We start from the raw sequence: 26,488 nt of genomic DNA, 5'->3' as shown, positions 1-26,488 counted from the left end.
GCTTTGCCGCACATGCGCACATACTTCAGAGGGTGGCATTCATGCCGCCCTCTGAAGTCCTGAGCGCACTACCGCGCATGCGCGCGGCCGCAAGCTGAGTGACAGCTCAGCTTGCGGTCTTTGCCCGCCCCCCTCCTCCGCTGACAGGCTGGAGAGAGAAGGCGCGCACACAGTGCCTTCTCTCTCCTGAACACGTCAGACGTATTTTAATACGTCTGACGTGTACAGGGCCTTTTTAGGGCCCTGCGTGGCCGTCTATCAATCAATGTAAACACTGTATTTTCTCTGAAAATACAGTGTTTACATTGGATTGCCTGTAGGGAGCTATAGATAATACCTGAACAACTACATTAAGCTGTAGTTGTTCAGGTGCCTATAGTGTCCCTTTAAGGGTTAATTTGATGCAACATATACATGTATAAATGATTTTTTTTTTAAAAAGCCAATAAAAGGAAAAAAAAATATTCCCCTCAGTTTTTGCAATAATAATGTGTGCATAATTAGTGCAGGTTGAGGAAAGTAATTAAAAATAAGTTAATTTAGTTGTTCTGATTTACAGAATATATGATGTCAGGGATTTTAAGGTTTTTTTTTTGGTAGGTACAGTTCACAAAGCACAAGGAGTAAAATAAACTTAATGTGGAGCGATTATAGAATTTGGTATGCTTGTCTTGTAAGCCCCCCACTTCGGTGCCTTCGAGGGTACCTACATCGAAAACCCATTAATAGAACTGTCCGAAAACCCTAATGGTCAGTGGATAGGATGCCAGATGCCTAAAGGAAAAGTATAATGTAATGCTGTCAAACCATGATCAGAGACAGCAATCAATGAACCCCTGACGAGCGCGTTTCGTCTGACCTGGCCCGTCAGAGGGGACAGTGAATCTTACTAATTTATTGCACCAAAAAGGGCTTTAATTTGATGTAATATATACATATATAAATGCTTATTATTAAAAAAAGGAAAATATTGTTTGTTTTTTACAGTTTTTGCAATAATAATGTGTGCATAATTAGTGAAGGTTAAGGAAAGTAATTAAAAATAAATTTAGTAGTTCTGATTTACAGAATATATGATGTGTCTAAGAATTTTTTTTTTTGGTAGTTACAGGTCACAAAATACAAGGAGTCAAATAAACTTTTAATGTGGAGCGATTTTAGAATGTTTGTCTTGTAAGCTTAATAGCCATAAAAGAAAACAAAATTGCCACACAAAAGTATATATTTATATAAAGAAGACCTCACAGGCTATTTACCCAAGGGTTTTTTGACACTTTTTACGTAGCCATTTCACCGCCAAGCTCTGCCAAATATTGGAGTAAGATTGTGTGGGGTTTTTTTTTTTTTGACACACACTTATAACAAATATATTCTCATATGTATTTCGTAAAGTTGGTGTGTGCTATTCCTGTACAAAACTTTTTTTTGTGTTCAGATACATCTGCTGAGTACAACAATACCCCCATTGTATGTCTTCTACTATTTTGTGAAGCTACAGAGCAATACAGGAGATCTGTCCATGTCAATATTTACAGTAGAATTTTGAGACAGATTTGATGGGCCTATGTTTCAGTTTGGGGTAGTATAGAAGTTTGTTTAAAAAAACAAACCACACACAAAGTCCTACCATTTGTAAAATTAGATACTCCAGGGTATCTCATATGGTGCCTTAACATTCCCCCATTTTTTCGTTAATATATGTCAAAGTAAGTGGCAAAAACTATTTTTGGCATTTTTTTTTTATTTTACATACGGATTTCATTTTTGCTGGGTATTTTGTATATTTAAATTGGAACACTATGATCAAAGCCTCAAAATTATGCTCCGCTAAATCTTCTAAGTAAAATAATACCCCCAATGAATGTCTTTGGCACTATTTCGTGAAGCTACAGTGCCATTTAGGAGACCTGTCCATTTCAGTATTTATATGCCGGGGTGTTAGGGGCAATCAGGGCAGTAGTAACTGGTCTCGGCTCTTACTCCCCTCTTGTAAGACACCCTGCACCTTTTCTGGGGCGTTTTCTTTTTTGTGGCTGATGGAATCCTGAAGCAGAAGTGACCTGCCTCCATTATTTTGCTAGGCTCCATTGATTGCCCTTTGTGGCACTCAAGCAGCCCAGAAATGAGCATTTAAGCTCAGCATTCGCATTTTTAAAAAATTACAAAAGGCATTGTGGATTGTAGTCTGCATTATATATATGCCCATTTTTTTATACCATGCTCTGGTCTTTCGCATGATCAAATACGGTTGCATCAGTTGATCGGACAGGTCAACTCCCCCCATATGCCGATTGTAATCATTGGTTGAGGGAGGCGGATCTGATATCCCAGCAGCATTGTGACCGCTGTGATTGACTGTCACAGCGATTACATGCGCTGGGACATCACGATCTGCTGTTGCTGGTCTGCTACTGACTGAGGTACCCAGCAACAGTGTTAACCCCGCGATCACCAGCACCACGGTGATCTGGGGTTAATTTTAGCGCATGACGGACCAGGTCAGTCATTAAATGCTTCCCTAGCATGACTGGTCCGTCATTAAGGGGTTAACAACAATTTGGCTTCCTCCATCTTAAAGACCAAATTTCATCAATATGTTTCCATCAACAAAAATCACAATAAAAGCATGGGACATCTTGTTAAAAAAAAAAATAAACCCCAATAAAATCTGGTCTAAAGCAGCTCCTATCTCCAATCGTACATCCCTGAAGTAAGCATTAAAGGGACACTATAGTCACCTGAACAACTTTAGCTTAATGAAGCAGTTTTGGTGTATAGAACATGCCCCTGCAGCCTCACTGTTCAATCCTCTGCCATTTAGGAGTTAAATCCATTTGGACTTCACATTCAATTTTCCATATAATGGATTTTTTACATCCATCAAACCCCATTTACAAAACTGAAAGACATTTAATTTAACTGACGGCTTAACACATAAAAAAAATAAGAAAAATAAGTGAATGGCTTAAAATAAACTGTGCACTTTCACAAAACAATTTATATCACTGTACATCAAAACTATGAAATTTGGAAAAAAAAAATCTATACATTTCAGATCCCAGCAAAAACAGAACCATTTCAATGTTATTGATATTGATTAGATAACAGACAAAAATCTAATTTGATAATGAAGAAAAAATAAATAAAAATAAATTAACAGGTCAGACTGGACCCACGTAACCATGAGCAGAAACACAGCACGAAAGCTGTAAAAAATAATTGAAAGCATTAATTTTTAAAATTCATATATTTAAATTTAAGAAAAAAAATAAATAAAAATCAGTCCCATCAACCATCAGCCCCCCTCTCCGCCGCAATGCTATAACGGAGCTCCCAGCGCGCCAACACCGGATCTCGCGGGGATTGAGGAGGGAAGTGTGTTCTCGCGGTGTTTGGGAGGGAAGATCACGTGAGGAGGGGGGCGGACGGAGCGACTGAGGTCTCGCGGGGTTTGGGAGGGAAGATCTCGCGGGAGGACAAGTTGAGGGAACATGGCATCTAATCTTTTGAAGGTAAGGTTCCCTCCCCCCCCCACTCTCTGTCGCTCTCCCCTCGTTACCCACACGGCCCCCGGGGGCCGGACTCGCGGCGGGATCCCTCTGAATCTCGAGGAAGGCTGGCGAGACCCAGCGCTGCCATTGCTGTGCTCGGAGCTTTCCTGTGTGACATACCGGCCCCGGCCGGCGGATACCGGCCACACGGGGCTAGTCTGTGCCCTGCCTACTGGTCCCCGGCAGCTGGCTGTCACCTGGCATCGCCCCTAGCTCCAGCATACTGTCTGTGACCCTGTAATGAAGTGGCTGGCAGAGCATCATGGGAAACGTAGTTCACTGCAGCTGGAGGGTCACCAGCCCTTGTCTGGCTGATAAAGCTCTAGTATTGTAACCGGATTCTGTTCAATAAACATGGCTGGTAGAAAATCATGGGAAATGGGAGCTCTGAGAAGCTGGGGTGCCACTGCTTTACTTGGAATCATTTACATTTTTGGGGCAATTTCTTTATTTTTTTGAAAGGGAAAAAAAAGGTATTTTAAAGACAACTGACACCAACCTTAGTGTAGACTGTGAATGAGAACAGGGCTTCCTGTGACTTGCATTTTACAACAACTGGAGTGTTTGGCCATCTGTGCCCCCCTTTTGTGTCAGGTCAGCCTACAAACTCTGACACTCACTTAAAAAAATGCTGCTGTCCTTCTGGCAAGATCTAATTGCATTGTGGGGGGGGGGGGGGTTGTACATGCATATAATGAAGAGAAAACACTAATGCTTAATAGTGATGCAATTGTTTAAAATACACTTTGAAAGACCCGATTAATTGTTATAGGCAGTCTAGGTACCAAAACCACTATGTGCCATCCAAAACCACTATGTGCCATCCCCTTGGGTTTCTAGTGTAAATGATTTTAAGCGGTTTGAGCAGTCCAAGGGTCCTGAGGCACCCGCAGCATAGACTGCTGCTCAAATCTTGCTAATGTGGGAGTGGAACGACAGTGGTGTTGTAGTGGCTATAGTACTTGTAGATCCTTGTTAGTTTTCACACACTCTGCACACTCCTTTTCACACACTCATTTGAGTTCATTCACACACGGTAGGTAACCCATGCCACACCAAAACCACCATAAATTAATGATGACATGGCTGTTATCTGTGGACCCTGTTTGTGCAGTGTTTTGTTATTGTAATGGTAATGGCTAATCTGTGGGGCTGCACCTTCAGCTGGTGGCCTCAACCAACCAGAAATTGAAGAATTTGTGTAACTTTGGTGTTCGATGTCCGCTTGGACAGCATGTTGACAGTGAACACACAGCTTTTCCTCTTGCAGGTATTTCACTGTTATTACTCCTGCTAGTCTAAGCTATGTATACAGTCTGATCCAACATGTCCCATACTCTTCTATCCCAGTTTTCCCTATTTAGGACAGACAGTCCCTACTTTGGGCATAAGTCCCTTTGTCGCTATTTTCTAGCAGCTGATATTGTTGCTGTGTCTTGAGTGTATAGCAGAGCTCCAAAGCAATGAGGTTTTAGGTAACCAATATAGGGTCAGGAGTCAGGAATACAAACATTTATTCCTGAGCCTGTGGTATTCAAAACACTATCTAGGCCTCCATTGCCCCCTTTAAAAGGGATACTATAGTGATAGGAATACAAAGTTGCATTCTACTTCCTTCTAGGAAAGCATTGGATTGGCTGAGATTGTCAATTATGATCTTATCCAAGGAGGTGGTTCAGGGACAGAGCGAAATGCCACTTTAATCAGTCAACATCTCCTCATAGAGATGCTTTGAATTATAAAAACATAGAATGTGATGGCAGATAAGAATGTATTTAAATGTTTCTATCATATCCCCCCCCCCCCCCCCACCACCACCACCACCTGTCTTTCCTCCAAGCTATACATGTTAAGATCCTTTAAACCTATCCTTGTAAGGTTTTATCCTGTAATGCATGAATCAGTTTAGTAGCCCTTCTCTGAACTCTCTAAAGTATCAATATCCTTCTGGAGATATGGTCTCCAGTACTGCATACAATACTCCAAGTGAGGTCTCACCAGTGTTCTGTACAATGGCATGGGCACTTCCTTCTTTCTACTGCTATTACCTTGCATTGCATTATCTTGCACTTATCCACAGTAAATGTCATCTGCCACAACTCTGACCATTTTTATAGTTTAGCTAAATTATTTGCCATTTGGCTTATCTATCCTGGAACATCAACCCTGTTGCATATCTTTGTATCATCAGCAAAAAGACATACCTTACCATCAAGACCTTCTGCATTATCACTAATAAAAATCAATTAATCTCTATGAGGAATGTTCAGCATCTCCATGCAAAGCGTGGAGACACTGAACATTGTGCATCACTGACTCATAAAGCATCTTTAGTGGCTGTCTGACTGCCACTGGAGGTGTCCCTAAGGAGCAATTCTCTGAAAAGGGAGTGTATGTTAAAATGCTTGCAGGGACACACTATATTAACCAGGTCAATTACATTAAAGGGACACTATAGTCACCTGAACAACTTTAGCTTAATGAAGCAGTTTTGGTGTATAGAACATGCCCCTGCAGCCTCACTGCTCAATCTTCTGCCATTTAGGAGTTAAATCCCTTTGTTTATAAACCCTAGTCACACACCCCTGCATGTGACTTGCACAGCCTTCCATAAACACTTCCTGTAAAGAGAGCCCTATTAAGGCTTTCCTTATTGCAAGTTCTGTTTAATTAAAGGACCACTCTAGTGCCAGGAAAACATACTCGTTTTCCTGGCACTAAAGTGCCCTGAGGGTGCCCCCACCCTCAGGGACCCACTCCCGCCGGGCTCTGGGGGGAGGAAGGGGTTAAACTTACCTCTTTCTCCAGCGCCGGGCGGGGAGCTTTCCTCCTCCTCTCCTTCTTCCTTGCGACTTCATCGGCTGAATGCGCATGCCGCGCTCGCATTCAGCTGGTCATTTACAATGCTTTCCAATGGACGCTTGCGTGCTCTCACTATGATTTTCACAGTGAGAAGCACGCAAGCGCCTCTAGCGGCTGTCAATGAGACAGCCACTAGAGGTTTTGGAGGCTGGATTAACCCTCAGTATAAACTGCTATGTTTATTAAAAAAAAAAGGGTTAATCCTAGAGGGACCTGGCACCCAGACCACTTCATTAAGCTGAAGTGGTCTGGGTGCCTAGAGTGGTCCTTTAAGATTTTCTTATCCCCTGCTATGTTAATAGCTTGCTAGGCCCTGGAAAAGCCTCCTGTATGTGGTTAACGTTCAATTTAGAGATTGAGATACCATTTTTAAAGGTAAATTACATCTGTTTGAAAGTGAAACCAGGTTTTTTTTTCCATGCAGGCTCTGTCAATCATAGCCAGGGGAGGTGTGGCTAGGGCTGCATAAACAGAAACAAAGTGATTTAACTCCTAAATGACAGTGAATTGAGCAGTGAAATTGCAGGGGAATGATCTATACACTAAAACTGCTTTATTTAGCTAAAGTAATTTAGGTGACTATAGTGTTCCTTTAAGCTGTAGTTATTTTGGTGACTATTGTGTCCCTTTAAACTTCAATAATTGTGCTTAGAAATTAGTATGTGTAAAGAAGATTCTGTTCTTAATTACATTTTAGTTGTTAATTGTTATTGGCAAGTCATCTAAAATGTCTCGGATAGCCTGCCCATGGGCACATCTCCACTCACATACCTAAAAATAAAGTGCCTCTGTTTGTTCCCTTGACATGTTGGGAGATGTGCTGTTCTTTTTTCAACTCACTGCCTGGCTCACTGATTTACATCAATTTCTTCTCTTTAAGAAATACTGGGTTGGTTTAGTTAATAGCTGTCACTTAAGTCATGCTTTTCTATGAAATGCATGTGATTGGCAACTGCCCAGCTGGTGCCATATATCTTAACAGTTTGTTCTTATCACCATTCGCTGCATATGTCAAATATATTTTATTTTTGTTTTTTTAAATACATTATTCATGTATATTAAATACTATGCATTTATTAGCCTAGTAATTTTTTTTAAGTTGTCATCAACCTTGTTTGCAAATTAAATACTTTTCAGCTTAATTTGTTCTCATTTACTGTGGGGTTACTCACTGTGGTGGAAATCTCCAGTTATGGGCAAGAATAGACCACTTTAGTGTTTTTAAGTGGTCATGGTGCTTGCTTGGAGTCTGCATGTGCAGTGTTGTAATATGAAATGCTGAACATAGTGTGATCGTAATCTCTGTGCATATTCCATATACTCTTTTAAGAGGGGCAAAGGTTTAAAAATTATTTCAGGAAGTATTACTTTACTGAGAGGATAGTTGATGCATGGAATAGCCTTACAGCTCAAGTGGTAGAGGTTAACACAGTGAGGGAGTTTAAGCATGCGTGGGATAGGCATAACGCTATCCTAGACTTAAAGGGACACTCCAGGCACCCAGACCACTTCTGCCCATTGGAGTGGTCTGGGTGCCAACTCCCACCACCCTTAGCCCTGCAAGGGTAATTATTGCAGTTTTTATATACTGCAATAATTACCTAGCATGGTTAAGTCCTCCTCTAGTGGCTGTTTATTAGACAGCTACTAGAGGGACTTCCGTGTTCTTAGAACACAAAAAGTGTTTTAAACGACGCTGGACTTCCTCGCGCTATGCATGAGGACCTCCAGTTTCGCCAGAATCCTTATCGGAAAGCATTGAATAATTTCCGCGCATGCACATTAGGTCTCCCCCGCCGGCAGACGTTGGCGTGGGAGGCACGTGGGTGGAGCCTGACCCAGCGCCGAGGGACATCGGCGCTGGATTCAGGTAAGTGATTTTAAAGGGGTTTTAACTCCTTTAGCAGCATGGGATGGGGGGTGGGAGGGAGAGAGGCAGGAACCGGCAGTGGAGAGTCCCTTTAAGATGAGGTACTAATGCACATATTTAGAAAATTGGGGAGACTAGATGGGCTTAATGGTTCTTATCTGCCATAACATTATATGTTTCTACTCTTGGTCAATGATTTACCGATTAGATCAGCATCCAGCAAAATTTGTTTGTGGGTGTGCAAAAAACCCCCACTTTTTGTGTCTATTGCAGAGCGTGTTAAGCTGCTCACTCACTACAATATTTATTCTATGTGAGAACACATTGGGTGTGCTGTGTGTGTATGTTGCATACACTTTGAACTAAGCAACAAATGTGCAGTTTATTCTTGATTACATTCCCATTCATCTTTGTAGAATGACATGTATTTGCATCCCTGGACCATTTTTGTCTTTTTAGAAATAAAGGAATAAAAGAAATTAAAAAAAAAAAAAAGTTATTGGATAGTTATGTCTAAGGCGATGTAGCCTTATTTTCAGTAATACACAATTACTAGATGTATTTTCTCCATTAATACAGGTTTGACGTGCATATGTATATATTAAATACCTTTCTTTTTTTTTTTTTTTTTTTTTAAATCTGCCTTTTCAACAAATGAAGGGTACACAATTAACCCTGGTTTTGCCAGTAGCAGTGAAGCAACCAAATATCAGAAGGTACCAGCACACCTATTCTTTTTTTCCATTGACCAGCAATCCAATTTATTGTGTTAAAGGGTCACTATGAACACAAAACAACTTAAGCTTAAAGGGACACTATAGTCACCCAGACACCTTCAGCTCAATGAAGTGGTCTGGGTGCCAGGTCCCTCAGGTTTTAACCCTTCAGGTGCAAACCTGCTATGTTTACATTTGGGATTAAGCCAGCCTCTAGTGCCTGTCTTCCGGACGGCCACTAGAGGCGCATCTGCGACGCGGGAGGCATATTATGCCTCCATCGCGCAGAGCGTACATAGGAAAGCATCGAGAAATGCTTTCCTATTAACAGCTTGAATGCGCGGCGCATTCGGCTCCGCTGACGCCGGTAGGGGAGGAGAGGTCACCAGCGCCGAGGGAGCCCAGCGCTGGAATAAGGTAAGCTGCTGAAGGGGTTTTAACCCCTTCAGCGCCACTGGAGGGGGGCCCTGAGGGTGGGAGCACCCTCAGGGTACTATAGTGTCAGGTAAACCGCTTTAATAAAGTGATCCTTTAATAAAGTGATTTAGGTGTATAGCTCATGCCCCTTCGGTCTTACTACTCAATTCTCTGGTGCTTTAGGTAGTGGATAGAAACATTAGGTAATGTATAGGTAACATCAGTGTGTATATACTATATATATTTCCTGCTCCACAGACATTTGGGATAAACACACTGCTGTTCCAATAGCTAGAAGCAGAATGTAGTTAACTGTTGAAATTTGTGATTTTGTTTTTATGTGTGTAATTTCTAAACACCCTCCAAACGTTAACAGGTTCACTAAATACATGATGTGCTCACATAAAAATGCTGTTTGTAAGCATGCGGCTTCATATCTATTTAGAGAAGAGCACATAGCAGCTCTGCATGACTATTTTTGTACTAGACATATATGGTGTTCCTTAAACGACATGCAACCCTAAATATGTAGGTCAAAATAATTATTTCTGCAAAACCATCTTATTTGAAAATTATGTGCATATTTTGTCATTTTTTGTCTGATTTTGTCATTGCTTCAAAATGTGTCCTTATGTTTGATATATATGAAATCAAGAGGTTTCTTTGGGGTACATTGACGTTGTTGTGGCAGGCTTATGCAATATATGTGTGTGTGTATATATGTGTGTGTGTTTTGGTAAAGATTCTTCATCATTATGAGAAAAAAAAAAATATATATATATATATTTATTTTATTATTAATATTATTTCTGAAGTACAATTCAGGATAAAGTTCTAAAGATTTAACAATTATCTGGGAAGCCAAGTGAATTCCTGCTGTTTTCTATTGTTGCCCCAAATTTGTTATTTAGGGATACGTTCCAAATCATCTTTTTAGTTTACCTAATTTCATCCCATCTTCATTTACTTTATTAAAGGACCACTATAGTGTCAGGAAAACAAACTCTTTTTCTTGGCACTATATAACCCTTCAGCCACTTACCTTTATCTAGTGCTGGGACCTCTCCTCTCCCTCCGACGTTGGCTCCCAAGTGGAGCCGCATGCGCCGCTAGAGCCGCGCGCGCAATAAAAACGCCCATAGGAAATCATTTCTCAATGCTTTCCTATGGACGTTTTGCATGCTCAATGTGTGTTTCGCATTGAGCGTCGGGGAAACGCCTCTAGCGGCTGTCACGAAGGCAGCCACTAGAGACTGGATTAACCCTGCAATGTAAACATAGCAGTTTTATGGCTTGACTGGTGTGCAGATTTTTGTTAAACGTTGTATTAACTATCCACAGACTTCAGGTGGAAGGGGTTTTCAATCACAATGTTTTCCCCGCCATAGCCTTTTTGTTTGTCTCTTCCCTATATGATTTTGTTCAGTATATATATATATATATATATATATATATATATATATATATATACAAATTATGTCCCTGCACTCAAGCTGTAACTTAGTAAATGACAAAGCTCAGACACCCCCCTTCTAAATTTCACTTCCTGTTAAAAGCCAACACGCTCTGTGCCTGACACACACCTTCACTGATGCATACACTGACATACACTCACTGACAGATACACAGTCATTGTCACACACACACTGTTTAACCAACACACACTTTCACTGAAACATACACACTCACTGACAGAGAGACACACACACTCACATTCACCGACAGACACACTGACACATACATTCACTGACAGATACACATACACACTCACTGACAGACGCACACTGACAAACACACATACACACTCACTGAGAGACACATATACACTCAGTGTGAGAGACACACATTCGCTAACAGACATACACATTCACTAACAGACACACACACTCTCACTAACAGACACACACACGCTCACTAACAGACATACTAACACTCACCAACGGACACCCACTAACACACAAACTCTCACTGACACACTCACTCTCACTAACAAACACACACACACACACACACACTCTCACTGTCAGACACACACACACACACTCTCACTATCAGACACACACTAACACTCTCACTAAGAGGCACACTAACAAACACATACACTGACACACTCACAACTTTTTTTTTATTATTTGCTTACATTTTGATGGCTTCTTCCCTTGGGTCCAGTGGGGCTGCTGTTTGCTGGGCTGGCAGACACATGGGCAGGCAGGCTCATAGTGGAGGTGACAAGGGATCAGTGATCCTCCTGTTCACCTACCTCGCGCACCTCTTAGTGATGCCGGAGCCGGAATGATGTCATATTCCGGCTCCGGCATCACTGCTCCGCGCCTGAGGGAGCTGAAGTGGTCTGGGTGACTATAGTGGTCCTTTTAACCCCTTACGGACACATGACATGTGTGACATGTCATGATTCCCTTTTATTCCAGAAGTTTCGTCCTTAAGGGGTTAAATACCTTTCACATAGTGTGTGTGCAGTATATTAGGCAGCATAATAACTACTGCGTGCTGATTATAGTCCCGGGCACTGTTATCCAGTGTTATTTTAAACTTTTTAGCAGCAATTTCACATAACTGACCCTCCTCAACTGTATTAATAATTCAGCATTAAAGGGACACTACAGGCACCAAAACAACTTTAGCTTAATGAAACCGTTTTGGTGTACATCTCATGCCTTGCTGTTTCACTGCTCAATTCTCTGCCATTTAGGAGTTAAATCACTTTTGTTTACAGCCCTTATCACACCATGTGATTTACACAACCTTCCTAAACACTTCCTCTAAAGTGATATCTAATGTTTAAACTTCCTTTATTGCACATTGTTTCATTTAGAATTTATCTCTTGCTCTGTTTATAACCTTCTAGAACCTGCAGGAGACTCCTGTGTGTGTGATTACATTTCAATTAACAGTCCAGTTGATTAAAAACCTCTAAAGCAAATTTGAGACAACTGCAGTTCTGCCACTAAGCACGAAACATTCGCCACAGTTTCTTACGTAGAAGCTAGTCATACTCACTGGTTTTCCCCCTGTCCTTCACCAGGCACAGCCCAGAAAAACATCTTCACTTCAATCCAACCGGTAGCTGAGCCTCGCAGGGAAAGCCACGATTCTCCTAGTTATCATTCAGGCTGGCTACATGGAACTCTCCATTATATTGGAAATCAACTGCGGTCAGCTAAAACTTTAACCGATTGTCAATTCAACACTGTGAGTGTGACGGGCACTTTTTTGCCAAAAGGAGGCGGAGAGATGTAAGACGTAGTTATTTGAGTCATTTAGCGGTTACTGATATAGTTATCTCCCAGGCTCAGAGGCACCATGTTGGGATTAACATTGTTTGAGCCATGGACCACCTTGAGTTGTGTGTGTATAAAATAGTTTCTTGTTCTCCATTCACTCCTTACTAAGTCTTAGTGTTTAGGTGAGTCATCTGTGATCACTCCATATATTCAGCCCTGAAAGAGAGTGACCCTTTACCGAGACACTCTGAGCTCCATCACAAAGTTAATATCTGATTGAAAATTAAACCTTTATTTATTTTTTCATTTTCATGGAGGTGTGGTTAGGGCTGCATAAACAGAAACAAAAGTGATTTAACTCCTTAATGGCAAATCCACTTGCTTCCTTTCTATATCAAGCTATTTCACAAACTACTAAAGTTAGTAAGGAATGTTCAAGCAATACAAGGCATTAACCACAAAGATAACAGTGCTATGAAAAGAAGTTTGCCAACCTTTTCTCTGCATCATACCAACTGGACCAAGATTTTAGTTTCATTGCTTATTGTCCCTTTAAAGGACCACAACACAAGTCATTGAAAAGCCTGTGACTTGATATCCTTGTGTATGCAGTTGTTTGCCGGCTTGTGCACATGCGCACACTGCCGAATGCACACGCATTCGGTTAATTTATAAAAGTGCTGATTTCCATGAGAAATCAGCACTTTTATAAATTGAGGTTAAATAAGGGTACTCCTCATACATAAAGCACTTCAATAAGCTAAAGTGCTTTTGGGGTGTGGAGTAGTCCTTTAATATAGCACTCTACTGAACTGACAAGATATGTATATTGATAATAGACCATGGCTCGACAAATCCTAGGCGGCAGGTCGCCATGGCGACAAGGACATTTTGTCTTGACGCCTGAGGTTTGTGAACCCATTCAGCCCCCCAGGTGACTGGCAGGCAGCTCATGGAGAGCTGAAGGAGGCAGGCATGCAGCTGACTGAGTGCGGAGGCGGTGTGAGAACTGTAATCTCCCTGCATTGCTCCCTCTCTTGTCCACCAGTGATGCATGGAGATGGAATATAATGTCACTCCAGCCCCAGCATCACTAAATGTACAGGGGAGCAGAGCAGGGAGATTACAGCAGCCCCACTGAACCCCAGGGAAAGCCGATCCACAGCTGGCGCCCCCCATAACCCATGGCTGAGATCAATCATGATGATCTCAGGCAATTCAATACTTCCCCATAGGAAATCATTGGGAGACTATTGCCATGCTGTGCTAGTCAACATTTCCTCATAGAGATGCACTGAATCAATGCATCGCTATGGCGAGCATTAACTTAGGTGCTGCACACTGTGCAGCCCTGACCCAGGAAGCATTTCTAGAGGTCATCTGAGGGACGGAGTGTAATAAAATAGTTTTCTGTATGATATTCCTGGCTATTGAAATAAGTATTTTATGTGTATATCTTCTTGGATTAAAGGCTCACCAGGTTAATATTAAAGGAACACTATAGTCACCTAAATTACATTAGCTAAATGAAGCAGTTTTAGTGTATAGATCATTCCCCTGCAATTTCACTGCTCAATTCACTGTCATTTAGGAGTTAAATCACTTTGTTTCTGTTTATGCAGCCCTAGCCACACCTCCCCTGGCTATGACTGACAGAGCCTGCATGGAAAAAAAAATTTGGTTTCACTTTCAAACAGATGTAATTTACCTTAAATACCGTATATACTCGAGTATAAGCCGAGTTTTTCAGCACATTTTTTGTGCTGAAAAACCCCAACTCGGCTTATACTCGAGTCATTAGTATGTATTATGGCAATTTGCATTGCCATAATACAGACTGGGGGAGAGGGGGGCTGGCAGAGATGTTACTTACCTGTCCTGCAGCTCCTGTCAGCTCCCTCCTCCTCCGCGCCGTCCGTTCAGCACATCGGTCAGCTCCCAGTGTAAATCTCGCGAGAGCCGCGCCTCTCGCGAGACTTACAGTGTGAGCTGACAGAAGAGCTGAACGGACGGCGCGGAGGAGGAGAGAGCTGACAGGAGCTGCAGGACAGGTAAGTAACATCTCTGCAGCCCCCCTCCCTCTCCCCCCCACTGAACTACCAATCCCACTGGACCACCAGGGAAGGAGAGCCCCCCTCCCTGCCATATATCAAGCAGGGAGGGGGGACGAAAAAAAATATATTATAATAATAATAAAATAAAAAAAATATAATTAAATTAAATAACAATCTAACAAAACAAAATTAAAATAATAATTAATAAAATAAATAAATAATATAACAAAAAAAATGATTAAAATAACAATAATCAAAATGCCCACCCCCAACACATACACACTCACACTGCATCACACACACTCACACTGCATTCATATACACACACTGCACTCATACACACACTGCACTCATGCACACACTGCACTCATGCACACACTGCACTCATGCACACGCGCACGCACTGCACTCGCGCACGCACTGCACTCGCGCACGCACTGCACTCGCGCACGCACTGCACTCGCGCACGCACTGCACTCGCGCACGCACTGCACTCGCGCACGCACTGCACTCGCGCACGCACTGCACTCGCGCACGCACTGCACTCGCGCACGCACTGCACTCGCGCACGCACTGCACTCGCGCACGCACTGCACTCACACACGCACACTGCACTCGCACACACGCACACTGCACTCGCACGCACACTGCACTCGCACACACGCACACTGCACTCGCACACACGCACACTGCACTCGCACACACGCACACTGCACTCGCACACACGCACACTGCACTCGCACACACGCACACTGCACTCGCACACACGCACACTGCACTCGCACACACGCACACTGCACTCGCACACACGCACACTGCACTCGCACACACGCACACTGCACTCGCACACACGCACACTGCACTCGCACACACGCACACTGCACTCGCACTCGCACACACGCACACTGCACTCGCACACACGCACACTGCACTCGCACTCGCACACACGCACACTGCACTCGCACACACGCACACTGCACTCGCACACACGCACACTGCACTCGCACACACGCACACTGCACTCGCACACACGCACACTGCACTCGCACACACGCACACTGCACTCGCACACACGCACACTGCACTCGCACACACGCACACTGCACTCGCACACACGCACACTGCACTCGCACACACGCACACTGCACTCGCACACACGCACACTGCACTCGCACACACGCACACTGCACTCGCACACACGCACACTGCACTCGCACACACGCACACTGCACTCGCACACACGCACACTGCACTCGCACACACGCACACTGCACTCGCACACACGCACACTGCACTCGCACACACGCACACTGCACTCGCACACACGCACACTGCACTCGCACACACGCACACTGCACTCGCACACACGCACTGCATTCATTATATACACACACACTGTAAATAAATATTCTATTAATATACGGTAATTTTTTTAGGATTTAATTTTATTTAGAAATTTACCAGTAGCTGCTGCATTTCCCACCCTAGTCTTATACTCGAGTCAATAAGTTTTCCCAGTTTTGGGGGGTAAAATTAGGGGCCTCGGCTTATATTCGGGTCGGCTTATACTCGAGTATATACGGTAATTGGATCTCAATCTCTAAATTGAACTTTAATCACATACAGGAGGCTCTTGCAGGGTTTAGCAAGCTATTAACATAGCAGGGGATAAGAAAATCTTAATTACCGGATTTATCGGCGTATAACACGCACCTCATTTTAAGAAGGAAATTTCACCCCCTCCCATAGTATTCTCCCCCCTTTCCATAGTATTCTCCCCCCTTTCCATAGTATTCTCCCCCCTTTCCATAGTATTCTACCTGTCTTGAAGCGTGGGCCAGCTTCACAGCGCACACCGCGGTACAGGAACTTCAATTTCAGGTTCCGGTTTCCGGCTGGAATGAAAGGAAGTGTGCACACTTCCTTTCAGTCCCGCTGGAAACCGGAACCTGAAATTGAAGTTCCAGTACCGCGTTGCGCGCTGAACACCGGCCCACAGTTCAAGACAGGTAAGTAAACCTTCACATTCGCTCCTAAGACGCACAGCCATTTCCCCTCACTTCTGAGGGGAAAAAGTGCATCTTATGGAGCGAAAAATATGGTATATCGGCGTATAACACGCACACATCATTTGCCCCCTATTTTCAGGGAGAAAAGGTGCGTGTTATACGCCGATAAATACGGTAAACAGAACTTGCAATAAAGAGCCTAAATAGGGCTCTCTTTACAGGAAGTGTTTATGGAAGGCTGTGCAAGTCACATGCAGGGAGGTGTGACTAGGGTTCATAAACAAAGGGATTTAACTCCTAAATGGCAGAGGATTTAGCAGTGAGGCTGCAGGGGCATGTTCTATACACCAAAACGGCTTCATTAAGCTAAAGTTGTTCAGGTGACTATAGTGTGAATTTAAACTATATTAACCAAAAGTACTAATTCGCAATATGACTTACGGTTTCTTTAGGTTTATTCTAACAGTTGCTGATACATACTAAAACCATAAAGGGTGTAACAAGATAATGGATATTCAACAGCATATGGCAATTGCTGGACTCCTGAAGGGAGAGTTAGACTCTACATAGTTGGAGAACAGCTGGACATTAACCTCAAGCAGCAAGCAACAGCAAGACTTTGTGGTCCTTTGTACACTATTCTATATAGATATGACCATAATGATGTCAGACCTTTTGAATAGCTCTGGCCATATAAGGACAAGACCCCCCATTACTACATTCCAGAGTTCTCATGGTACAACATAGCAACGTGCCATCTGTTATTTTTAACCCATTAGACTCCATGCCTACTATAAATAGGAACATAGTAATATTCTACACAGACACTACAGGTGTTACTAGGCAGCAATGTAACCACTTCCTTTTTTTCTGAAAAGCATGCAAGGACAGGATATAGACTTCAGAACAACTACATTAAGCTGGAGTGGTTTTGGCAACTATAGTGTCCCTTTAAGAATTGCATTTTTGATGTAGAACAACATTGTTCCTAATTTTCTTAGCTGGCTCCTAGATTCCAAGCATATTTGTCAAGCCCTACAATAGACCAACTTTTGCTACGGGTAGTGTGCTCAAAAGTTCAAAGATGCTGGTTGGAGTGTATGGAGAATATGTTTAGTTTGGAAGTCTGCATTGAGCAGCAGCATGCCAGTGTGGTCAAGAAAGGAGCTACGATTGCTCTCCTAACGGAAACAGTCTCTTTGGTCTGGGGAGATGTTTTAAACACGAGCTAGGCAAAGCCCATTATATCATGACATACCTGGTATGTCATTTGGTCTCTAAATATAATGTTGATTGCTCAAACTGTGGATCAATGACCGATAAAAAGTAAGTCTCCAATAAGTTTGGAACTACAACTTCCTGTTGATCAAGCAACTTTTAACTTAATCATTTTCTTTGAACGTTGGGTACCATCATGACATCTGGTGTTTCACCGTAGCTGCAGAGCTTCCTGCCAATTACCCCAGTTGTACAGGGTATCTTTTAGACCAGTTAGAACATATGAATCATTGATAAAATAGGTGTTTCGGTGTTTCTATGCTTTAGTGGTATGCAGACAGGACCGAATACACCGGGCATATTAAAGGGACACTCCACTACCCAAATAAAAAATAACAAAAAAAAACACTGTTTCTTAGATATACCCCAATGAAAGCATGCGTGTAGTTAATTGTGCTTTTTTTTTTACTTGGTTATTTGTTAAAAAAAAAAAAAAAAAAAACAGTGTGAAAAAGCTGAAAATCTGTATCTGCAGCCTTGGAAAGCCCTCCCCTTCTAACCCAGCCTTGAATTTATGTGACTGTCCAATTTCAGACTACCCAATTACAGTTCAATTAGAAGTCTTCTCAAGACAGGTGCTCTCGGCAATTGTTGCCTCTACTGAGCTATAAAAATAAAAAAAAATGGAAGTAAGTTTGAATGTGATGAACAAGGGGGATGTAACAAATGTCTATTTTTGTAGACTGGGGGGAAAAAGAGAACACATTCTTCAAACCAAAGCTCTTCAGACAGCTGAAGTGCTTTAGGGGTGTATAGTATAGTGAGTTGTTATATTGTCACAAAACCAGTGTTTAAGCTCACTGCAGAGCCATTTAGCCTGATTTTAGTGATTAAAGCAATTCTGATATATTTACAATATGTTTGTTAAAGCATTATCTCAAACTTTTTTCATTTTTGCTGATTGTATTGTTAGGGGTTTTTAGGACACATGGTCATACATGTATGATTAAGATATATAAAAATACATTTTTGGTGGCTGCTCTGTATTTTGCTTATAATATCCAACAAAAAGTGCAGCTACAGAAGATGAACTGAAAATAGATTGGCTTCATTTGCAAGTGAAATGCTGTTTGTAAAGCTAATAAAAAATAAATAAAGTGTTGTATGCTGGCACTTTAATAGCAGTTACAAAACCAAAAACTGCCACAAAAAAGTACATGGTTGCAGCAGATAGACACCAGCCTAGAGTATTTACTTCAATACAATTACTTCAATTTGACATTTTAAAAGCAAATAAAAAGGAATGGTTACACTCCCCAATGTATGTTTTGTTTTCCATTGTTGTAATCATGATATTGGCTAATTCAGAAATTAGTGTCATACTCTGAACCCAGCAATACTCAGCATTTTTATTTTGCCAGTGTTTTTCAAATCATTGTTTGAGTTTTAGAGAGAACAGCCTATTCCACGATTAACAATTTTGACAGTGACTAACTCTGCCAAGGTCACATTTATGGTTGAAGGACACATTTTAACTTACGATTAATTAATGCCCCAAAGTGGCATACCTTGTGCGCTTGGCCTCCCATTTGCAATTGGCCTTTTTGGTAGACCATTTAACCACAAGTTTATGAGAATATTGGAGCTATAATGTATTTACTATTTTGCACTAGAGTTTCGTGTGTGTGTGTATTTTTATTTGTTGGTTTTCTGAACCCTCTCTGCGTGTTATGGGATTTTTTTGGGGGGGAGGGTAAAAAATAATAATTTTCTTGGTAAAAAAAAAAAAAAAAAGTTAGTGCAGGTCAGTTTGAAATCTATTGCAAATTATCCAAAAATAAGTCATTGGAAAAGTAAAGTTAGTTGGAACTGACATGAAAGAAAATGCCTTTGATTTTTATTTTATATTTAACATGTTGATTTTTTAACTTGGTTTTAAAAAATGTTTTACAGGGTCCACTGAATGTTACAATAACTGGACCATGAAACTGAGGAATTTCATTACTTATGTTTTGCTGATTTCTGATTATGTTACCTTTTTACTTACAGAATAAAGGTTCCCTTCAATTTGAGGACAAATGGGATTCCATGCGGCCCATAGTTTTGAAGCTGTTAAGACAAGAATCTGTCACAAAGCAGCAATGGTTTGACTTGTTTTCGTAAGTGAAAATTCTGTCCAATGTTTCCAGTTTATTTTGTATTTGGTAATACAGACTTTTTTTTTTTTTTTTTTCCTGTGCAAATGTAGTTTTATAGGATTTAGATAAATATCTGTATCCCAAATCAAGGGAGGGTTGGCAGCCTTAGGCCTGGGGGGGGGGGGTAAATCCAGTCAAGTGGCCCATTGCACCTAGAGAAGAGTAAAAACACATTTCCCATGTGATTGAAAGGGGGGTAGTCACCTAAACAGACACACTCACTGACAAGCGCACACACTTGCTGATTTGACACATACTAACAAACACAAAATCACTGACAGGCACACACACACACACACACACACACTGTTACAGGCATTCTGGCTGACACACACACACAGACAAACTTGCAGAGACATACTGGCACACACTCTCACGATGTTGGCCCGTCTCCGCTCTCATAATGCCAGCCTGCCCGCCTCCACTCTCACCATGCCTCCTGCCTCCGAGGGGTCGGGCTGTCAAAACCCAGGCGCCAGGACACCATTTTAAGTCACCATGGCGACCTGGGATTTGTCGAGCCCTGTGCCAACGTGTGCTAAGCTTCCTAAAATAATACAAATGTGATGAACTGACAATTATGTAATTGCATGCATTTAATTTTCTCTTTAGGCTAATATCTTTTATTGCAGTACACTACAGAGTTTAGTTACAAATAAATTGTTTAATTTGGAATTCTATTTTTTACAATTTAAACTAAAATAGCCTGTTTGTAATTATAGCAGAGTTGGGCATATATTTTTTCGGATAAAAAGAAAGGAGGTTTTGCGCACACATTGGACGTATAGTAAGTTCTGAAAGATAAACAACTTTCATAGGGCAATATATACAATCCCAATAATAATGATAAAAGGAGTAATATGAAGCACTCACACTTTAGAGAGCCATATAAGTCGGCTCTCTACTTTGAAGATACGTTAAGTATTTCCAGTAAAGTGCTCTTGTGCAGATTGGTCCCACCATCAGATTTCGTCTGGATATAATCAGGAACCAGGATAAGTTGAAATAAAATACTTTATTCACAATAAAAAAGATATTGCTAGTCGTTTTTTTTTTATCTTTTATTGTGAATAAAGTATTTTATTTCAACTTATCCTGGTTCCTGATTATATCCAGATGAAATCTGATGGTGGGACCAATCTGCACAAGAGCACTTTACTGGAAATACTTAACGTATCTTCAAAGTAGAGAGCCGACTTATATGGCTCTCTAAAGTGTGAGTGCTTCATATTACTCCTTTTATCATTATTATTGGGATTGTATATATTGCCCTATGAAAGTTGTTTATCTTTCAGAACTTACTATACGTCCAATGTGTGCGCAAAACCTCCTTTCTTTTTATCCAATTCTGTACATGTAAGTGTTTTTTGGTGACAAAAACACGGGTTGGTTTGTTTGACGCACTGGGATTTTATGTACATATTTGTATAGCGCCATTTCACCTATTTTCTGTATTTATATATATTTTTTCCAATACAGCTATTTTAATCTACATTTTGTAATTTGGTCTCAATTCACTGCAATCTCGAGTTTAGTGTAGAAAACCCTTACATTGTTTGAAAATGTGTGTAGATGGTGTTGTTATACTGTTTTAGCAGGATTCTTGTTTAACCCCGTTATGGCGTTCTATGCTGTCCCCATTTAAATGGGCTTTAAAGCCGTTGCGGCGGCATAGAACGCCGTAACGGCTTTCTATCCCTGGAGGTCTATGGTACTTACCTCCGCCGCAATCCTCTTCGGGAGGACTGCCTGACAGCCCAGGCAGCCCTCCCACAGCAAATCAGGCCCAAAGGGGCCATGTGATCGCTCTCAAAGAGCGATCACATGGCCCCCTATAGCTGGCTGTGGATCTGCCTGCAGGGGGACTGTCTGAGCTGTCAGACAGTCCCCCTGCTGGTGGGAAAGTAAAAAAAAATTAAACATGTTTAAAATTAAGTGTGTGTGTGTGTGTGTGTATGTATGTATGTATGTATGTGTATATATACAGGCATTTCCCGCTTTACGTACTCCCGCTTTACGTACTCCCGCCTTTACGAACGCTCCACGGACCCGTCGCCATTTTATTTTGACGATATATTGTGCCGGCGGCGCTCCGTGGATGCAGACCGAGGAGCAGAGTTTGTGGCCAAAGGTGAGTAACAATGATGGTGATCAGTAGGAGGGGAGTGCTGTGCTGAGCTGCTCCCCTCCTGCTGCTGTTGTAGTGTGGCTGAGCGGACTGCAGTCTGCCAGGAAGTGCTCACTGAGAGAGCACTTCCTGGCAGACCGGGTACTGTACCATGGTGATCAGGTACAGGATGGGAGGGGGGAGAGACTCCTGAAAGGAGGGGATGGAGGAGAGGCACATGGACAAGTAAAGAAGGGGAGGGGGGAGAGGCACATTGGCAGGTATAGGAAGGAAGGGGGGGCGGAGACAAATGGGCAGGTACAAGAGGGAAGGGGGAGACAAATGGGAAGGAGGAGAGACACATTGACAGGTACAATAGGGGAGGGAGGATAGACACATGGACAGGGAGGGAAGGGGGGAAATGGGACACATGGATTGGGCTAGGAGGGGAAATGGGACACATGGATGGGGCTGGGAAGGGGGAATGGGACACATGGAGAGGCTTGGAGGGGCCAATGAGACACTGAGCGGGGGAAGCAGACAGCTGGAAGGGCTTGGAGGGGGTAATAAGACACTAGGAGGGGAAATGAGCCACTGGGAGGGGGTAATGAGACGCTGGGAGGGGGAATGAGACACCTGGATGGGCTGGGAGAGGGGATAAGACACCTGGAGCGTCTTAAACGAACCAGAAACAAGTGCAGTGCTACATTCAACAAGTGCGACATGTGGTTGAGAAGGAAGATAACTTATGAAGATTTCAATATGGTATGTCTTATTTTAATGTGCTTACAACATATATGTATTTGCTATGCTTTCATCTTGTATTCGTACTTCATAATTAAGGTTTTCAATGGAAAAATATTTTGGTCAGAAACGGAACCCATGTTTATTACATTGCGGTCTATGGGAAATTAGTTCTCACTTTATGAACTCTCACTTTATGAACTAGGCTTCGGAACCAATTAGTTTGTAAAGTCGGGAACTACCTGTGTATGTGTGTATATATATATATATATATATATATATATATATATATATATATATATGTATATACACACATACACACTTGATTTTAAACATGTTTAATTTAGTTTTACTTTCCCACCAGCAGGGGGACTGTCTGACAGCTCATGTGTAACGCAGGGCTTGACAAATTTGTTTGGAATCTAGGAGCCAGTCATTTTCAACGAGAAAATGCAATTCTTAAAGGGACGCTATATTCACCAGAACCACTACTGCTTGATGTAGTTGTTCTGGTGTCTATAGCCTGTCCCTGCAGGCGTTTTAGTGTAAACACTGCCTCTTTTGCGAAAAGGTAGAATTTACATTATTGCTTAGTAACACCTCTAGTGACAGTCACTCAGACGGTCACTACTGCACCACATGCAGCACCCAGGTTCAGTATCTCCAAGCTCTGCATGGAGGTGCTGAATGTTCCTCGTAGAGATTCATTAATTTAATGCATCTCTATGAGGAGATGCGGATTAGTACATTTGCTGCGCATGCACAAAATCCTCCCAATGCTTTCCTAAGGGAAAGCATTGGCTTAGCTGAGATCATAAAGATGGATAACTGGCACGGCGTGAGGAAATGGGGGGGGGGAGGGGGAGGAAAGGTGAGTAAAAACTATCGGAGGGGGCAGGTACCTAAATGCGCACACTCACACTGACAAAAGGCTTACACGCACAAACTCTTGACAGACACACACACACACACTCTTGACAGACTCGCTCGCTCACACACACACAGTCTCTTGACAGGCTCACACACACTCTTACGATGACAACAGGCTTGCACGCCCAACACATACACACACTCACTCTCTGACAGGCTCACACATACATACAGACATTGACAGGCTCCCTCACACACACACACTGATAGGCCTGCCCTCCTCCATGCTCCTGCGGGCGGCCGCCCTCCACCATGCTCCCACGGGCGGCCGCATGCAATATTATATTAGAGAGATGGCACATCCCAGACGCCAGGGCAAAATTTTTAGGCGACCTGGCGCCTGGGATTTGTCGAGCCCTGATGTAACGTCATACGTAATGTATTTTAATATTAAAATAAGCACACATATTAGTATTAAAATACACTTAGAATGAAGTTACATATATGGGATATTTTATATATATATATATATATATATATATATATATATGTGTGTGTATATATATGTATAATTACACGAATAAATAAAATATTTTAAAATAAATTATATATACATATGTAATTTCATTCTAACTGTATTTTGTTATTAATATATGTGTGTGTGTATATATGTATATGTGTGTAGCAAAATACACTTAGAATGACATTCTATGTATATATCTATATATAAAATACAAATAACCGCAAATATATTGTATAGATAAATATATAATTACATAAGTATACACGTAGAATTTAAATATATATGTATATATATTACAATTCTACGTGTATATTTAAGTAATCTTTTAGCATAATTATGTGATTTTATTAATTAAAATTTGATTGACGTGCTTGACAACCCATGCAGAAAGGGCAGAGAATTTAATTTGCAAGCACTATATTTAACCCTGTAACTTTCCAAGACACCATAAAACCTGTACATGGGAGGTACTAATTTACTCGGGAGACTTCGCTGAAAACAAATATTAGTGTTTCAAAATGATAAGTTGTATTACAACGATGTTATTTTCAGTAAAAGTTAAGTTTTTTGCATTTTTCATACACGAACACCACTTTTTTACTGACGATATTATTGTTGTAATATGTCTTACTGTTTTGAAACACTTTTATGTTTGTGTTCAGTGAAGTCTCCCAAGTATAACAGTACCCCATATGTACAGGTTTTATGGTGTTTTGGAAAGTTAGAGAGTCAAATATAAGGCTTGCATTTCATTTTTTTCACATTGAAATTTGCCAGTTTGGTAATGTTGCCTTTAAGAACTTATGGTAGCCCAGGAATGAGAATTACCCCCATGATTGCATACCATTTGCAAAAGTAGACTACCCAAGGTATTGCTAATGAGGTGTGTCCAGACATTTTTAGTAGCCACTTAGTCACAAACACTGGCTAAATATTGTAGATGTGTTTCCCTAGAAAATATTAGTTTTTTGCTTTTTTCACACAAAAACAAATATGAACGCTAACTTTGGCCAGTGTTTGTGACTAAGTGGCTACTAAAAAAGACTGGACATACCCCACTTGCAATCCCTTGGGTTGTGTACTTTTGCAAATGGTATCCCATCATGGGGGTAATTCTCATTCCTGGGCTACCACACTCAAAGGTAACATTACTAATCTGGCAAATTGTAATGGGAAAAAAATGGAATGGGCTATATTTGACCCTTTAACTTTCCAAAACACCGTAAAATCTGTTGATGGGGGGGTACTGTTTTACTCTTGAGACATTGCTGAATACAAATATGTGCATTTTATTGCAGTAAAAGCAAACAGTATCATGATATTTACAGCTAAAATGTCAGGCAGAACTACAAATCTTTTTTTCAAATATTAATTTCTCATAGTTTATTTTATTTTATTCATAATAAGTTATGTTTAATATATAGATAGTTTGAGAAGCTAAAGCCCTGTTTCTCCTGAACAAAATGATGTATAATAAATGCGGGTGCACTTAATATGAAAGAGGTGAACAGACATATAGCGCCAAATTCCAGGTTTTGTTTACATTTTGTTTTAATCAGAACGTGTACTATTGACTCCGTCCTGAAGAGGTTAAAGGACCACTGAATCTTTAGACTTTAGTGTCCCTGTCCATACTTATGTCTCCCTCCTTTTCCAATTTTTATTGATAAAGGCATTTTATAAAACCTTAAAGCAACACTATAGTCACCTAAATTACTTTAGCTAAATAAAGCAGTTTTAGTGTATAGATCATTCCCCTGCAATTTCACTGCTCAATTCACTGTCATTTAGGAGTTAAATCACTTTGTTTCTGTTTATGCAGCCCTAGCCACATCTCAATCTCTAAATTGAACTTTAATCACACACAGGAGGCTCTTGCAGGGTCTAGCAAGCTATTAACATAGCAGGGGATAAGAAAATCTTAATGAAACAGAACTTGCATTAAAGAAAGCCTAAATAGGGCTCTCTTTACAGGAAGTGTTTATGGAAGGCTGTGCAAGTCACATGCAGGGGGGTGTGACTAGGGTTCATAAACAAAGGGATTTAACTCCTAAATGGCAGAGGATTGAGCAGTGAGGCTGCAGGGGCATGTTCTATACACCAAAAC

General features: G+C 41.5%; 1 protein-coding gene across 2 annotated transcripts in view; it reads left to right on the top strand.

Annotated features, from left to right (window-relative positions):
* Positions 1–3,435: 3,435 nt before the first annotated feature.
* CUL5 (cullin 5) overlaps positions 3,436–26,488 on the top strand; it is a 50,693-nt gene continuing 27,640 nt past the window's right edge. For both annotated transcript variants that reach the window (XM_063430179.1, XM_063430170.1), the window contains exons 1-2: positions 3,436–3,512; positions 19,989–20,098. In XM_063430179.1, the coding sequence (XP_063286249.1) occupies positions 3,492–3,512; positions 19,989–20,098 (131 nt within the window). In that variant the 5' untranslated portion in view covers positions 3,436–3,491. The remainder of the gene's footprint in view (positions 3,513–19,988; positions 20,099–26,488) is intronic.

This window comes from Pelobates fuscus, chromosome 1 (genome assembly GCF_036172605.1).
Source record: "Pelobates fuscus isolate aPelFus1 chromosome 1, aPelFus1.pri, whole genome shotgun sequence".
Lineage (NCBI taxonomy): Eukaryota > Metazoa > Chordata > Amphibia > Anura > Pelobatidae > Pelobates > Pelobates fuscus.
The sequence above is the reverse complement of the archived record's forward strand: the minus strand, read 5'-3'. Positions and strand labels throughout refer to the sequence as shown.